We start from the raw sequence: 18,012 nt of genomic DNA on the forward strand, positions 1-18,012 counted from the left end.
TTGAAGTTATGTTAAAGGTTTAATTACCAGTTGTTTCTGCCATCTAACTCTCTAGTTATCTGTTGGTGCAGTTTTGGCATTATTAGGTACCCATGGTAGATGTTTTAACTTTTAATTTTTGAGGTTCTTTTCTAGCATTTTGCCTGTAAATAATTTTTTAACTAATGCAGAAATTGCATTTTTATCATTTAATTGCTTATTTCTATGATTATTTTTTGCCTTACTTTGGAACATAAGTATATTAACAGAAAATAGATACTTGTCCATTCTAAAATCTGTACCTATCCATTCCTGTTTTTAGCCTTATTTTGAGTTCTTATAGGAGTATAAGATGATAATTGCTAGAATAAGGTCTGGTAGGAGTTGAGGTCAAGAGTACACGTATAGGGGCTTGGCTTTGAACAGGGGAAAGGAAACCTTGTGAGTGTACAAATATAAATATCTTGGTAGTGTGGACACAGAAAGGAGACAGGGTGCTTCTCATTGATCATATTTTTAATAAAGTAGGAAGTGAAGTCATTCAATGAGGATGGCTGAGTGTAAGGGAAGAGGTGATGCTCTCAAGCTGTCATTGAGGGAAAACTAGTAATGAATGCCCTACAAAGTATTATTTTTTTCCTCCCATAATTGAAGGAGATACGTTTGGGTATCAGACTTCAGGAAATAAAAAGCTTTGAAAGCTATGCTAAGGAATTTGGATTTTTTAGAATTTGGGAAGATCTTGAATATTTTGGAGTAGCAGATCTGATATGATCAAAGAAGTGTTCTCAGATTATATTATCGTTACAAGATGTTTTGCAATGGAAAAGAAATGGGAGTTATTAGGTAGATGCCTGTCTAAAGATTCTAGGTATTAGGTGTGTTAAGTACTTGGCCTAATATAGTGGCATTTACAGAGAATGGGAAGACAAATATTGTGCTAGTATTGAGAGTTTGTGACAGAGCAGTTACTAGGACTTGGCAACTGACCCTGGTAGGTAAGAAGAGAAAATAAGGAGCTAAAGATACTTTGAAATTTCTAGCTAGGGTAACTATTGGAACTGTGGTTTTATGGACAGGAACTGGTAAATTAGAAGGGAGAGTGAACTTTGAAAGGAGAAATAATTACATTTTGGAAGGATTAATTTGAAGTGATGGGAAGGCTCTCTCTAAATGTCTCATGCTGAGGTCTCCAGGATAACCCCCAAGATTTGCTAGGTGGATTCACGGGACCTAGTGTTGTACTCATGACTATGATGTACTGCATCAGAAGGATGCAAAGCATGATCAGCAAAGGAAAACGGTACTTGGGGAGAAGCCCGGGGAACCGTCACAAGCTTCCAGAGTCCTTTCCCAGTGTAGGCACACAGGACTCGCTTATTTCCCCTAGCAACAAATTGTGACAACACGTGTGAAACGTTGCCTACTGAGGAAGCTCATTAGAATCTCAGCATCCAAACTTATTATTGGGGAATAGCCATGTAGGCATCCAGTACCTAGCATTTGCCAGAATTCCAGACTCCCTGAAGGAAAGCAGGTATTGGGCATAAACCATATTGTTTGCATAAATGGTTTCGGCACAGTGAATATTCTTATCAGATGGTAGGTTGAAACTCTCCCCAAATCCGTCCCGAGTCCAGCAAAGAGCCAGCCTTGCAAGCAGGCCTTTCTAAGAATAAGCATGCTGAGGCCTGTGATGCTAGCTATTTTCGTACACTCCATAAGGTGGTTAAGGATGCTTTTAGAGCATAGTAATGTTTGCCTTTGTGCTAAGAAGTTCCTAGGAGTATTTGTTATGATGTAGAAGCCTGAGTTTAAGCAGAAATTTGATTGAAGAGGCAATTTTATGCTGTGTGATTACAACTTATGACATTCTGGAAGAGGCGAAACTATGGAGACAGTAAAAATGACCAGTGATTGCCAGGGGTTGCAGGGGAGGAAGGGATGAAAAGATGGAGCACAAAGTGTAATTATTAGGACAATGAAAATATTCTATCAGCATCAGAAAATAACTCTGTGTGTTTTTTGGGGTGTTGGATAAATTCAGACTTTTTCTACTAAAATTGTGTATACTAAAAAATGGTTCTTGGATTTGATAAAAGAGTACTATGTATGGGGGTAGTAAATACTAAAATTTGATAATTCAACTTTTTCCCCTCTCCAGTGGTACTAATTCAGAGATACTACATATAGTAAATCTGAATATACCATATGATTTTATAGTAAAGCTACTGTACTCTTCCTAGATAAACTAAATCAGGTATACTGGTATGCTGTGAGTTGAGTAGGACTGTGGTTGAAAAGGAAGGAACATTTGATAAGTGACCTGGAAAGAAGGCCCAGAATTTAAAGTCAAATTTGATTCTGGAAAGAGAAAACTTGTCAACAGTTACTTGTTGAACATCCTTTGAATGCTAGGAAAAAGCTGTATAGAACTTTCACTTTTGTTTGGCCCAGTAGAGAGAAGACTTGCTACTCACATTATGTTTTTAGTTAAAAGTAGTATATTGCTGAGGATAAGGATTATGGCCGTTAAAAATTTTAGCTCTTTCCTGTCTAATGAATATTGAATAAATGAAGAATGTTTTACACTGACTTAACATACATCTTGTTACTTCTTCTGTAGGTATCTTCACAGTCATCACTTCTTGGAGTTGGTTACCTTGCTTCTGTCAATTCCGGTAACAAGTGCTCATCCTGGTGTGCTGCAAGCCACTAAAGATGTTTTAAAGTTTCTTGCACAGTCACAAAAGGGTCTTCTTTTTTTTATGTCAGAATATGAAGCAACAAATTTGTTGATCCGAGCTCTGTGTCACCTTTATGATCAAGATGAAGAGGAAGGCCTCCAGTCCGATGGTGTTGTTGATGATGCATTTGCCCTGTGGCTGCAGGACTCAACACAGACATTGCAGTGCATCACAGAACTGTTCAGCCATTTCCAGCGTTGTACAGCCAGCGAAGAAACGGACCACTCAGATCTCTTGGGAACTCTTCACAGTCTTTACTTGATTACCTTTAATCCTGTGGGAAGATCAGCTGTTGGTCATGTTTTCAGCCTTGAGAAAAATCTCCAAAGTCTTATTACTCTAATGGAGTACTATTCCAAAGAAGCCTTAGGGTAATTTTCTACTTATTCCTTAAATTTTCTATTTTATTGGAAAACTACATCACTAATGGGCTAGTTTCTTGAAAGAATATGTTGTTTTGAAAGTAAAAACTAATTTCTTGACATAACACATAATTAAGGAGTATTTAAGGATTAGAATGAGAGAAATCTCTAAAATATAGGATGTGACTGTAGAGAAATGAAATGGCAGCTTCTTCCAGTTTCCCCACGGTGTTGACAAAGTTTGGATCTGTAGTCTTCCTCCTGATTTGTGTGGAGGGGACTCCTGAGGCATAGGAGTATTATACATATACCTTAAGAGTAATGAGAACTATTTTGCCATCTTCTGCCCTCATCTTCAGGGTGCTCGGATTTCAGAAGTGTTTTTACTGGTTGAAGGGGGTTGAGAATGATAATAGATTATACGTACTCTTCCTGGTTCATGTCATACAAAGCAGTGGCATCCTTTTTATTGGGGTTGTGATATGACTCCTTGAGTGAACAGTCTTTTGGGGGGCCTTTAAAAGGCAAACTCAGTGAGTTCTATGCCTAGCTGTATCTTAACGGTTCTGTAGTGGAAGACTGAGTGATGATGGCGTGGGTTGATTCATCACACTCTTTCCTGTTGATAGAGAGTGGATAGCATTTTAAAGGACACCAGTGAAGTGTACTTCCTAATCTTTCATTGCTAATGAAGTACACTTATTATTTCATTCTTCTTCTGATCTTATTTCTTAATAGAATTTTAGTTTCCATTGTGATGAATGTGCTTTGTTGTTACATACTTTTAAGTAGTGTTTTCAGATCAATCAGAGATCGATCTTTAAAATGTGATTTCTTGTTTTCAGGAAATTAGTCGTATTTTGTTGTGAAATTCCTTGGTCTCTTTAGAACCAAGTAGAAAAAAATGTTTAAAATTGTTTCAAAAAATTTGTTTTTGTACCCAGAACTTTAAAACCTTATTTTGTTTCAGTGATTCCAAGTCTAAGAAGTCAGTAGCTTATAACTATGCATGCATACTTATTTTGGTGGTGGTTCAGTCTTCCAGTGATGTCCAGATGCTAGAACAGCATGCAGCATCTCTCCTGAAGCTTTGTAAAGCAGATGAAAATAATGCTAAATTGCAAGGTATGGTACTTGAAGTTATTTTGAGTATTGTGACATGTGGAGAAAAAAGCCTTTGAATATCTATAATTAATATTGTTACCATGGTTTGATAATATACCTAGTAATACCATTTTTTAAATTCAAGTATATTTGATTTACAACGTCACAGTAATACCGTTTTTAACTTCTGAAAGTGCCTTTTATGAAGATACTTTATACGTTCTCAAAAAGATTTTTCTGAAAGGTCATGGAAATTTGTGATTGGTTGAAGTTCCTAATCAAAATAGAAATAAAGATGAACTCAGAAGTTCAGTTTTATGTGTAGTTTGCATGTGTGTTTTCTATATATATATTTCTAAGTACAATACTTTTCTAAGTACAACTTAGAAAATCCAATTGTGGTTAACACATGTTTGCTGTTCTCAAAAGTGAAAAATGAAGAACATGAACATTATTTTCTGAAGTATATAAATGTATGTTGTGAAATTTATGGCAAACTGTGTGGGCAGTCTAGAAAAGTTTAAGGTAATCACAATTTTTTATTATTTTATTTTGGTTCTTGGCTTTCTGACCTTACCAAGTAGAAAATTGACAAATTGAGTAAATATTATAAATAGCATGTTGCCCCTTTTCTTTTTAATCCTAAATTTTATATATGATACTCCAGCAAAAGTTGGGTAGTAGACTCAACTTTCCATACTGAAAAATAAATTTTTTTCTCCTGAAGTATGCCTTTATAGAAGGAAAGTATGCAGCGTCTTCAGAGGTACATTAATGCTTTACTACACATTCTGGGTGATGGGTCTTCTTGTTTTTGTTTTATTATTCCTTATATCTTTCATTTGACAGTATATATTCTATATATATGAAAGAGTTTAAAAACGCTTAGGAAAAATGCTTAGATGTAAACAGTATGTAGTCCTCATGGAAGAGTGTAGAACCAAGGAGAGATGACTACTATTTTCAGTTTCCTTTATTCATTTCTATAAAGTATCTAGAACTGTTATATCACTTACCACATTAGAATGCTTTTCTAAAAAACATTTTTGGTGATAGAGTATAGGTTTTATGGCATAGCTTTTAGGAGAGTTGAGTTCAGTTGCAGTGAGTGGTATATTTCGTGTGTTTATTTTACAAACAAAATTTCCTGTTATTTTGGGGGCCATTGTGATTACTTTTAATTTTGTAAAGGCAAATTAGGAAATTGACAAATTTAAAAATTCATGTTAAGGGAAAAGGCACTCAGGAAATGTCCCCCCACGGGTTTAATCCTGTTAGAAATTAATACATTTTGTGTATGCTTTTTTCGTAAAATTAAATTTAAAAAAATCTTTTAAGCTTTTTTGGGGGGTGGGGAGATTCGGTTTGTTTGTTTGTTTATTTATTTATTTTTTAGTGGAGGTACTGAGAATTTAACCCAGGACCTTGTGTATGCTAAGCACAAGCTCTGCCACTGAGCTATATTACCCCACTGTGAATGCTTTTTTGGAGTGTGGTAATCAGTGTTAGCGTTAGGTGAATAATCAGTATATATTGTTATATTAATTATGAGCAATCAATTTAATAAAATTTTTAAAAATGTTGTAAGTTGGTTGTTGCAAAAAATATTGTTTAGTTAGATGGTCCTGTTTAATCATGTGAACATACAAGTTTTCGGAAACCAAATAACTAAGAGTGGTCACCTCTTATTTCTAAACCAGTATAGGAGAACGTTAACATTTCATTTTAAAGTTTGTTTAAAGAACTGGATGTAAGTTTATTCCTGTATAAAAGATTATTGAAATCAGTATGGATCTGATAATGTTTTTCTCTGGAAAAGGATACCTTTACTTCCTTTGTTATAAATGCTTTTATTTTAAAGTAATACATTCTGAATTACTCTTTTTGTTTTTAAGAACTTGGCAAGTGGCTTGAACCTCTGAAAAATGTTAGATTTGAAATTAACTGCATCCCAAACCTAATTGAATATGTTAAACAGGTAAGTAAAACTTTATTTTATGTAACTGTGTGGTAGTATATAGTAATATTACATTAAATCACTTGTATAGACAGTGCAGTTAAATATACTTGATTGATTTGCTAGTCTTGTGGGTATAGATTGGTACTGGGTGTGTATAGGTAGATGGGTGTGTAATTGTGTGTCTACATGAATACAGATGCACACAACTATACTGCTTTCTACTGCCAGATTCTGTCCTATTTTTTTCCCCCTCAAATCAGAATATCACCTACCATTTTGATGATTTGAATCCTCTGATAATGTAACATGTAATTATTTCAGTTAAACTTTAGTGAAAAGGAACTTTTCTCAGAATTTTTAGGTAAAAATTGATGGAGTCTATTCTGGATAATTGCAGTGGCTTTTTTTTAATTTTTGTTAATTTGTGATGGTCAAATCTGCAATTGAAATAATTTATGAAAGTTGAAAACCATAAAATTCATATTACTACAGTTGAAAAATGCATATACAATTCAGGTAATTCATAATGGAAAAATTCATTAAAATTATTGCATCCTTGGAAGGCTGAAAAGTTTTCTTTGTTCCTTAGTTGATCCAATGTGTAGCATAGGAAGAAGGGTTAAAGGTACTTACAGATGCATAAAAAATTTTAAACCAGAGGGGCAGAATGGACCTTGAATTATCTCCTTTCTCATTTAACAGATGAGCTATATGTATTGTGTATATATGTATATGTCTGTGTGTATAAACCATCTTGGTCTTGGATCTGAAATGTGTTACTGAAGTAATGTATGTATATTATCTAATCTGTTGCTATTCTAATCTAGCGAAAAAGAGCTGTTTGGGTTTATCTGCTTCAGATTTTTCTTCATTAACTTGTGTGCTCTTCTCTTTTTTTTCCTCCGTGTCTCCTAAGAATGCTTTAACTCCTGTAGTGCCGTCATAGTCTTCTGTTCTTTACTTTATGCCTGTACTGATATTTAGAGCTTTTCATTATATTCAGTCTTTTTTTTTTTTAATGAAAGTATTGAGGATTGAACCCAGGACCTTGTGCATGCTAAGCACATGCTCTACCACTGAGCTACACCCTCGCCCCTCATTATATTCAGTCTTTTATTTAGCAGAAGTATAATAGTGTCCTGTAGATTTAGATGGTCAGGTATTTAGGGTACTTGTACACGGTCAGGAGAATATGTAAAGTATCCAATAAGTATCAGATGACTTGGGTAAAGATATTTAACCCAATAAAAATTTTAGTTCTAGATATTTGAATTACGTGCTGTGATTAAAAGAGTTTTAATTTTTATGTAAATCCTTGTCCCGTTAGTTATGATTTTTATAAGTGACTCTCATTCTAATATGTACTAAAAACAGTTGATCTGAGACTGAAACTTCACTCTGTGACTCTCTGCTGCTTTATGTAATTTGTGGAATTATTGAGAGGTAGCAAGAAAGAAATGAAAGATAACCTAAGGTGGGAAATGTATGAGGGAAAGAATTTTCTTATTTTCAAGTTTCTCCTCTGAAGCTCCTTAGAAGCTGAAATAATAACAATAATAACATTTCTTCTAAGTTTTTTAAACCATTTTTATGCTGCTCCATTGAAACTATAAAGATAAAGCAACTTAAACATAACTATTTGTTGCCAGGAAACATAGCATGGACAGGTGCTAAGGTCATAGGCAACTGTATTTCTTTTTCCTCTAGCCATGCCCCAAATGGCCATAAGAACTAGATTCTTGTGGTGTCTGCATTTTTAAAAATGAACGTTATGTAGTAGTAAAATGTTCCCTGTTGCTTCCTCAGTTTTGAAAGAGGTATTAGTACCCACAGGGCTTTGTAAAATCAGTTATTGCTTCATCTTTGGGAAAGAGTATCCAAACAGGAGCTATTTTAAATTCCTAATACAGAGTCTCATACATATCTGTATGCAACCTTTGTTTTAGTCAGTACTTTTTAATATATTTGTACTTGTCTTTGCAATTATTCATTTTATATACATAAATGTATCATATATAGTACAACATACGCCATAGGGCAAGTAACTTTTATAAACTTCATTAGCCTTATTTATGTTTTAAATTTACTTAAGAAGTTTAAAATGATGAAAGTACTCAACTTGAGCCTTTTTTTTTTTAAATGGAGATATTGGGGATTGAATCCGAGGACCTTGTGCATGCTAAGCATACGCTGTACCACTGAGCCATACCCCCACCCCCTGAAATTCATGTTTGTAACTAATGCCTACTCTGGGTCTGATAGTTACCAAGAAATTAATCTTTCTGTTCATTTTTATTTTTAAAGAATATTGATAACTTGATGACCCCAGAAGGAGTTGGCCTTACCACTGCCTTGCGTGTTCTCTGTAATGTGGCGTGCCCACCACCCCCTGTTGAAGGTAATGTGGCTACTCTGCTTAAAAACTGCTATTTTTTAAGCCTAGTATAAATATCCTTTGTTAAATAAAATATTAAGAAATCTTAATCAGTGAGTAACATGTAAGTAATTAGTTTTTTTTTTTCTCCCTTATTTATATGAAGGTCAACAGAAAGATCTGAAATGGAATCTTGCTGTTATTCAGCTTTTTTCTGCTGAAGGAATGGACACCTTTATTCGGGTGCTGCAAAAATTGAACAGTATTCTGACTCAGCCATGGAGGCTCCATGTCAACATGGGGACTACCCTTCACAGAGTTACTACTATTTCAATGGCTCGCTGCACACTCACTCTTCTTAAAACTATGTTAACGGAACTCCTGAGAGGTGGATCCTTTGAGTTTAAGGACATGCGTGTTCCTTCAGCACTTGTGACTTTACACATGCTCCTGTGCTCTATCCCTCTCTCAGGTCGTTTGGATAGTGATGAACAGAAAATTCAGAATGATATCATTGATATCTTACTGACTTTTACACAAGGAGTTAATGAAAAGCTCACAATCTCAGAAGAGACTCTGGCCAACAATACTTGGTCTTTAATGTTAAAAGAAGTTCTTTCTTCAATTTTGAAGGTTCCTGAAGGATTTTTTTCTGGACTCATACTCCTTTCAGAGCTGCTGCCTCTACCATTGCCCATGCAAACAACTCAGGTATCACTTCCATATAACATGCATCTTATAAATGACTGCAGTAACACTTTTTAAAAAGCCAGTGATTTTGCTTTAAAAAAAACAAACAACCCTCATCTCCTTCCCCTAAGAAAGACATAATAACTCGATGAGGGTGAGATAAAACTGAAGAAAGTTGGTCATTAAGGAAATATGGGAGTAACATTTTAAATAAAATTTTGTTAATGTGAATTTTATTATGCTGTTATGTATACTTGTACTTTTGTTATTTTTAATCCTTTTTTCCTCCCTTTATCATGTGTTAGAATTTGCCATTGACTAGGTTGCTTCACCAATGGACTCTGCTCTACTGACTGCTAACCTGAGAACAATAAGTTTTTTAGACGCGTTGAATTCAAGCAAATGTCTAATTGTATAATAGAAAATTAAATGTTTTAAGCATACAGTAAAGATGTTCTTTTCATAACAGTTTTTCCTGAACAGTTTTTGTGACTATAAATAAATATTTAAAATCTACGTACACACACATTATACTTTTTTAACAGGTTATTGAGCCACATGATATATCAGTGGCACTCAACACCCGAAAATTGTGGAGCATGCACCTTCATGTTCAAGCAAAGTTGCTCCAAGAAATAGTTCGCTCTTTCTCTGGCACAACCTGCCAGCCTATTCAACATATGTTACGACGTATTTGTGTTCAATTGTGTGACCTTGCCTCACCAACTGCACTTCTGATTATGAGAACTGTGTTGGATTTGATTGTAGAAGACTTGCAAAGGTATTTTCATTTTGCATTAAAATTTTTTCAAGTTATTTTTGACACATATATTTTTAAACTTAGAATTTTGAAACCAGAGTTTAGAATGCTCAGATAATACATACATATAAATATACACATAAACATATACACATACACACACAGACACAAGTGTATATGAATATATGTAGATTAATTTTAATTAGGAAATTTTATTTCATTATTTCATGTGCAAGCTACCTTGAAGTGTTTGAAGATTTTGGGTGTTTGGAAGGTGAACTATAAAGTACTCTGATTTAAAAAAAAATTACTGAAAACCAGAATTTATAAAATTTTATAGTAATTGTAAAATTCCAGAGAAGTTGCCATATTCAAGGAATGAAATGTTTTTATACAAGATTTGTATAAGTTCAGATGTGTTGAAAAACAAATGTTAGTTAAATAATGCTTTAAAGTTAGGAATTTTGTTTACTAAATGTGTTGATTTTATTTCAGCACTTCAGAAGATAAAGAAAAACAGTATACTAGCCAAACCACCAGGTTGCTTGCTCTTCTTGATGCTCTGGCTTCACACAAAGCTTGTAAATTAGCTATTTTGCATCTAATTAATGGAACTGTTAAAGGGGATGAAAGATATGCAGAGATATTCCAGGAGCTGTTGGCGTTGGTGCGGTCTCCTGGAGATAGTGTTATTCGCCAACAGTGTGTTGAATATATCACATCCATTTTGCAGTCTCTCTGTGATCAGGTATTTATAGTTATTTTATAAATTCTTTGTCTGTTTATGTGTTTTTTAAAAGCTTCTCTTGATGTAAATACTGGCTGTGTACAAAGAGATCTCATCTGTTTCATTACTCTTCCTGTTGTTTAGGGAGGTAATTTGCCCAGTGAGCCAGCAATAAAATGGTTTGGTGCTACATAACTTTCATTGAGTTTGTACTTCACAGGCTTCTCTGAAGAGCTCTTTTCCTTTTCTTTTATGAGAGTGTGTCCTTGGATATTTGTTTTGTGTGCCACTGTATACTTTGGGGTTGGTTATGTCTGGTATGTTCATTTTCCTTCCAGTTACACACCAATTCATTCTTGAGTTTTATAGTTTTGTGATTGAATTAGTATCATGTTCTCTTGGTAGGACAACTTTTGAAGGCATCACAGGCTGCTGTGGTTTTAGTGTATTTCAGACTACTGTGCTCGTAGATGTTGACCAAAAGTAGTAGTATTTCATCTTGCTGTCTGTATTCTTGACATGCAGTTTATAATTCCATGAGTTAGTGAAAATTGTTTTCGCTTTTAAAGCCCATTACTTTTGGGATCTTTGGAGATTTCTCTGCCTAATGGCATTTTAGCCTGTCAAAATGCTACCGCTGTCTAATCAATCAGATGCGATCTTTTTCAGGCAGAATATTTTTAATAGGATTCCATGTTGGAAGATTACCTTTTTCTAGCTAAGAAAAATCCAGTTTAGTTACATTTAACACTCCAGTCAAGAAGGAATATTTTTGGTGTGATTTGTTTCCACAAAAAGGGAACTGGTAGAAAATAGCTTTGGACCTGGTAAAAAGCTATTTTAAGTCCTCCAATCAACTGGTGTTTGCTATATAATCCACATTGGGTTATTTGAGTACGCTGAATAACACTTTAGCATCCTAGCTGTCCTGATCACATAAACCTCACTCTTGCCCTCGCCTTATTTCCCTTTTATTCAAGCTTTATTTTATAGTTCTAACCCAAGTTGAATACTGGTTTCCATCCAGTATGTTGAAATGATTAAAGGCAATAGTACATACCTAAAAATGTTTCCATAAAATCTATTTTACTTCTGTGAAAAAAAAAAGTAGTGGGATATTCAGCTATTGTTAGGTAAACTTGCCTAGCATTGAAAACTTGAATTTTAAAAGTATATAAAAACTCAAGGAAACTATTTAGTTGGAAGACTGTGCCTAAGTGTTCTTTTGCTCCATCCATTTCTTTGTGTGATGTTTTAAATTCATATATGGATATATTTATTAAAGTTTATTTCTCTGAATGGTTTCTTTATAAATTAAAAAAATATTGAAATGAATGAATAATACAGTAATTTAAAATATTTTAGTACCAAAGTGCTTACCTAACCATTTGAATATAGAAACTACACTCAGTGTAATCCAGAAGGAGAAATTTTTCAAAGAGATGTTGTTTCACAGTAAAAATACTGTAAAGCAAAAATATTTAAGTCTTTATTTCTTTCGGTGTGTATCCTTGTATTAACTTTTATAGGAGGGCAAAACAACTTTGTTCTGAATGTGTTTGAACCTATGTTTGGGATGGGACAGTAACTATAATATTTTGATAATTACTAAGTATTAATTGCTATGTATTTCTGAAATAAAAATACTAAGTGATAGTGATAATCATTTAAAAAATTGTTTTTTCCCCAACTTCCCTCCTCCCTCACAGGACATTGCACTAATTTTGCCAAACTCTTCTGAAGGTTCTATTTCTGAACTGGAGCAGCTCTCCAATTCTCTGCCAAACAAAGAATTGATGGCGTCAATCTGTGACTGCCTCCTGGCTATGCTAGCTAACTCTGAGAGCAGCTACAACTGTTTACTGACATGTGTCAGAACAATGATGTTTCTTGCAGAGCATGATTATGGATTATTTCATTTAAAAAGGTAATGCTTTATCTAATTTAATATACTTCTGGATTTAACCCCTCCCCATATTAATTAATTCATAGCTGTTGTAGAAGGTTGAATATATGATTTCTTTCGTGTGGAGAAATTTTGCATTTATAGAAAAGATTCCTTAGTGGTGAAATGTCCTAGTAATAAGATCTTTAGGATTGAAAATATAAATTGAATAGATAGACATATTGGGCATCTTACAGTATTTAAGAAGGAAATCTTACTGTTCCAGGGATGTTAATTCATGCTCTAAAATAGTTGTTTTGTTGGTACATTCACCTGTAGTTCTTCAGAGATGATGGTAGTGTGATGTTATGGACCCTAAAGCTAAAAGTGCGGATTCTTGTGTGTTTTATTCTCTAGAAGAATGGCTGAGATGAAGTTAATTTGAAATGATATAAACCTCATGCTGTTTAGTCTCTCAAGTGTAATTTCTGTTCTAATCTCTCTGTCCATGTCATCATCTTTTTCTTCGCTATGGAAATAGCTGGCTATCACGTAGATTTCTTTGGGAATTTGTTGAAGTATGTAAGATTATGAGATAGAAGGGATTAAGAAACATATATTTGTGTCTTTCATTAATTCTTGTAACATTGGTTGAAAACTAATGTTCCAGGTACTGTGTTTGGTACTGGATCTTACCTTCTCCACCTCCTTATCTTGTCTCTTCTATATTCTCTCAGTTGGTGGCACCTGCTGAACAGCCAAGTTTTCCCCAACTCCCCTGCCCCTCCATCTCCCAGTCTCTCACCAAAGTCTTTAAATTTTACTTCTTTAATGTCCTTTTTCCTACTGCCTGGGTATTTACTTTATATCCTTTAAAACTCACCTTATATACTACACTTCCAAGAAAACCAAAAAGCTTTCCCTGGTTCCTCCATTCCTGATTGGGTTAGGTGTGCTCACAAAGACTCTGCATACCTCTGCCATAGCAGGATATGTGATGTTGTTGACTCTCCTGCATTCATGTTTCTTGTCCTTTTTTAATCCTAAGTCATGTTAATTGATTCCCTTTTTCTCTCTTTAGCTCTGATCTTTCTGCTAAGCTCCAAGTAACTCATGTATCTATTTGATATCTCTTACTTGGCTATCTAATGGGTATCCAAATTGAACTAAAACAAAGCTATTGATACTCTTGCTTCAAACATGTTTCTGTCTTGCTCATCCCAGTTAATATTATTGCCATCCACCCAGGTATCTTTTCCTCACCCCCTGCATTCAATCCATTGATAAGTCCAGTGCAGTATGTCTCCAAAATACATTCTGAATCTGATCACCTTTCTCTACCGCCATAGTTACCACCCCTGTTCAGTCCACTATCATTTCTTACCCATTGCAATAGCCTCCAGTCTTCTTACTTCTCACTATTATCCTAAAATACATTTTCTTAGGACTCAGACTAATCTTTTTTTTTTTTTTTAATTGAAGTATAGTCAGTTTACAGTGTTGGGTCATTTTCTGGTGTACAGCATAATGTCCCAGTCATACATATACATACATATATTCGTTTCCATGTACTTTTTCATTATAGGTTACTACAGGATACTGAATATAGTTCCCTGTGCTTTGCAGAAGAAATTTGCTGTTAATCTCAGCCTGATCTTTTTTAAACTTAGAACAAGATACATGTCATTGTTTTGCTTAAATCCTTCTGATGGCTTCCTGTTACACTGCAAATAAAATTCAGACTCTCTGTAATGATCTTTAAGGCTCTGTACAGCCTGACACTCACTCATCTCTTTGATTTATAGCTCTTTTATCCTAAATTTTGCTCCTTGTCAAGCCCATTCCTACCACCAGACTCTGTTTTTCCTAAAATGCTTTTTCCCTAGTTCTTGACTTACTTCTTCACTTCACTCAGGTATCTGTATAAATATATTTCCTGTCTAAATACCTGTCTGAAATAGCCTATCCTTTGTGTCTCCATTCCTTATTCCCTTTTATATTTTTCACTGTCTTTATACTGTTTGGCATTACGTTATATAGGCCCATCGCTTATTTGGTTGTCTATCTCACTAGAATTTTAGCTACTCAAGGACTTAAATGTATTTTCTTGGCGCGCTCCCCCAGCACCTAGAAACTTGGCTCACAGTAGGTACTATGAAGGAATACTAGAGTCATTTTAGTCCACGGATGTTTGTTGAATGCCCTCTTCTCTGGGACAGACACTTTCCTAGGTGCTGGGGATTTAATTAAAATAAATAAATAAATAAACCCTGCCTTCTTGATGCTTTCATTTTACTAGAGATACACAGATAATAAACATGTAAATAAAAATACATTATATGTTACAGGAAAACAAAGTAGGGCAGAGGGACAATGATGCCAAAGTGAGGGTGAGAGTTGACCAGGGAAGTCCTCACCAAAGGGTGACCCCTGGAACAGAGACCTGAGGGCGGTGAGTGAAACATGTTAATATAGTTGGAGAGAGCAGTTGCTAGTGGCATGCTTGACTTTTCTGAGAAGCAGCTTTGAGGCCATGGTGGCTGCTCTTGAAGTGAGTAAGCAAGGAGAAAAATGATAAGGTATAGGGTCAGAGAAGTGATGGGTGAGTGAGGGAAGGGCAGATCATCAAGGGTGTTTAGGGTTACTTACAGGGGCCATTGTGAGGTTTTGAGCAGAGGTGTAGCATGATCTGGCTTTTATCTGACCTTTTAAAAAATAAACAGATCATTATATACTTTGCATATAGTCCTCACAACAATCCTGAAGCAGGTCCCACTCAAAAGAATTTTTTTTTGTTTTGGAGATATTTTTGTAATTCTCCTAAAAGTCTAAAATTAATACTACAGAGTTCAGATATACCTTTCATCCAGGTTACCCTTATGTTAATGTCTTATATAATCACTGAATTCAAAACCAGCCATTCAGAACTAAGAAACTAACCTGGGCACAATACTATTAACCAAAATACAGAACGTATTTAGATTTTACCCGTTTTTCTAGTAATGCTCTTTTTCTATTTCAGGATCCAAGACAGGATCTTACACTGCTTTTAGTTGTAATGTATCCTTTTTCTCTTGTATCCACGTTCTTTATGACCTTGAAATTTTTGTAGGGTACTCAATTTAGATTTGATATGTTCTCATAATTAGATTGAGATTTTGCTTTACTGAGAAGGATGCTACAGAGGCTTTGTACCTTTGTGAGTACATCATGTTAGGAAATACATCATGTATTACTGTTGATACTAACCTTGATCGCTTGACTGAGATGTTGTCTGCCGAGATTTTTTGTACGGCAGACTTACTAATTTTCCATTTTTAAATACTAAACATTTTGAAGAATATACTTTGAGACTATGTAAATGTCCTATTTCTACTTAAAACTTTCATCTATCAATTTTTGTATCCATCAGTGAATCTTGACATGTGGCAGTTATTACTGAGGTGTTCTGATGGTAATTTCCTGTTTCTCTCATTCCTTTTTCATCTATTAATTATCTTTCTGTAAGGAAGAATTCATCACTTTCATTTATTTACTTATTTGGGTATATTTATCAGTATGGACTCATGGGTATTAATTTTTTTCTTATGTAATAACCTAACACTATTATTATTTATTTTGTTTCTCAACTTCTGTCACTGATTTTGGTCCCTCTCATTGGATAGAGCTAGGAAATATATATGTGTCCTAACTCATGCATGCATACACATCTGCATTTATTTTTTGCATCTCTTTGTTTGTGTGTATTTTAAAAAATGAGTTCATACAGATACTTTGACTCTAATCTAAAATCAGAAGATTGATGCTGGCTTTCCCCCTTTCTTTGTAACCTTACCCGTGTTTTGTGTTGTACAGTTCTGTGGATTTTAACAGATGTGTAGAGTCATGTGTCTGTCACCACATTTCCATACAAAGTCATTTCCATCACCCCAGCATTCTAGTGTGCTACCCCTTTATAGACAACTTCTGTGTAAGCTGACTGGCAAAATGCCAGATTTTGGTATTGCTATTTTTTTTTTTAATTGTAGACATTCTAAAAGGTGTATAGTGGACCTCAGTTTTTGGTAGAACATCAAAGTAAGTCTCATTTTCTTAAGGTTATATGTAGAGGCTACTAATTGGTATAGTCCCAATTTTGAATCCATGTTTTTTCCATTAATTGTATTCTCTTTGTATTTAATCTCATTTGTTGTGCCTTGTCCATTTCATTATTTTATAAAGTTCTCAAAAGCAGTAGTCTTATCTTCCTCTCTTTTGTATTGTTTTACCCAAGTCTTGTATGATGGCATCTCAGAATCTAGCCGCATTTTAAAAATGCAGACACCACATGTTTAGTGTTAATATCATACTTACTTTCATTTTGACTAATTATGTTACAGCTTAACAGACATAATTGAATTAGAATTCTCTGCCCTTGAAATTCTCTTTTGATCAACTAAGAACTGTATAAATGCTTAGCATGACTTTCGCAGGACTGTGTATTGTCATGATTTCGGATACATATCATGATTGTTACTTATGCTGAAATTTCTCTGTATCGGGGTTGGCAAATTACGGGCCACAGGACAAATCCAGCCTGCCACCAGTTTGTGTAAAGAAAGTTTCATTGGAGTAGAGCCAGCGTGTATATGTTACCTACAGCTGCTTTCCTGCTGCACCAGCAGCTGAGTAGTTGTGACTGAGACTGCTCTTTTGTATAGAGAGAAACAGACTGAGTTGTGTATAACCAGCAAATCCTGAAATATTTATCATCCGACTCTTTACATAAGAAGTTTGCTGACCCCCACTCTATACATTCGATTTCCTTCTGTCACGTTACAGTGTCATAACAGAATCATTCTTTGTAGTGTTGTGTAAAGTAGACTTTCTAGTCAGGCTTCTGAGACGGCTGTAACCTCATGTTAGAGGGGTTGTAAAAGGTTATAAAATGTGTAAAAATGGGGAACCTGCAAATTTCTTTTGCTAGGTTTTATATCTTTATTATTTGGGGTAAATTTTTTCTTTCAGAGCTTTTGAAGCTTATCTTCTTTAAAAGGATGTATCAACTATAAAAAATGCTTTGTTACATGGTTTGTGTAACAGACATACCAGAGTACTTTTTGCATTTTTTTAAAATGGTAGACTAAATTTTATTCTGTCTGAACTGAGGTAGTTTATTTCTCATACTAGTTTTATACATTCAAATTTTAAGAAATTGCCTCTCTATTTTCTTTATTTACAGTTCTTTAAGGAAAAACAGTAATGCTCTGCATAGTTTACTGAAACGAGTGATCAGCACATTTAGTAAAGACACAGGTGAACTTGCATCTTCATTTTTGGAATTTATGAGACAAATTCTTAACTCTGACACAATGGTAAGCATATGTGTATATATATACACACACATGTTTTTGATATTTCTTAAATTTGCAAACTTTTATGTAA

At 34.5% G+C, this 18,012-nt stretch overlaps 1 protein-coding gene across 2 annotated transcripts in view; it reads left to right on the forward strand.

The window, feature by feature from the left end:
- Positions 1 to 18,012, forward strand: part of VIRMA (vir like m6A methyltransferase associated) — a 55,200-nt gene that overhangs the window by 22,725 nt on the left and 14,463 nt on the right. For both annotated transcript variants that reach the window (XM_014565391.2, XM_006191982.3), the window contains exons 9-17: positions 2,606 to 3,097; positions 4,059 to 4,213; positions 6,088 to 6,170; positions 8,457 to 8,550; positions 8,693 to 9,237; positions 9,762 to 9,997; positions 10,472 to 10,724; positions 12,413 to 12,630; positions 17,810 to 17,942. In XM_014565391.2, the coding sequence (XP_014420877.1) occupies positions 2,606 to 3,097; positions 4,059 to 4,213; positions 6,088 to 6,170; positions 8,457 to 8,550; positions 8,693 to 9,237; positions 9,762 to 9,997; positions 10,472 to 10,724; positions 12,413 to 12,630; positions 17,810 to 17,942 (2,209 nt within the window). The remainder of the gene's footprint in view (positions 1 to 2,605; positions 3,098 to 4,058; positions 4,214 to 6,087; positions 6,171 to 8,456; positions 8,551 to 8,692; positions 9,238 to 9,761; positions 9,998 to 10,471; positions 10,725 to 12,412; positions 12,631 to 17,809; positions 17,943 to 18,012) is intronic.

The sequence above is a fragment of the Camelus ferus genome, chromosome 25, assembly GCF_009834535.1.
Source record: "Camelus ferus isolate YT-003-E chromosome 25, BCGSAC_Cfer_1.0, whole genome shotgun sequence".
Lineage (NCBI taxonomy): Eukaryota > Metazoa > Chordata > Mammalia > Artiodactyla > Camelidae > Camelus > Camelus ferus.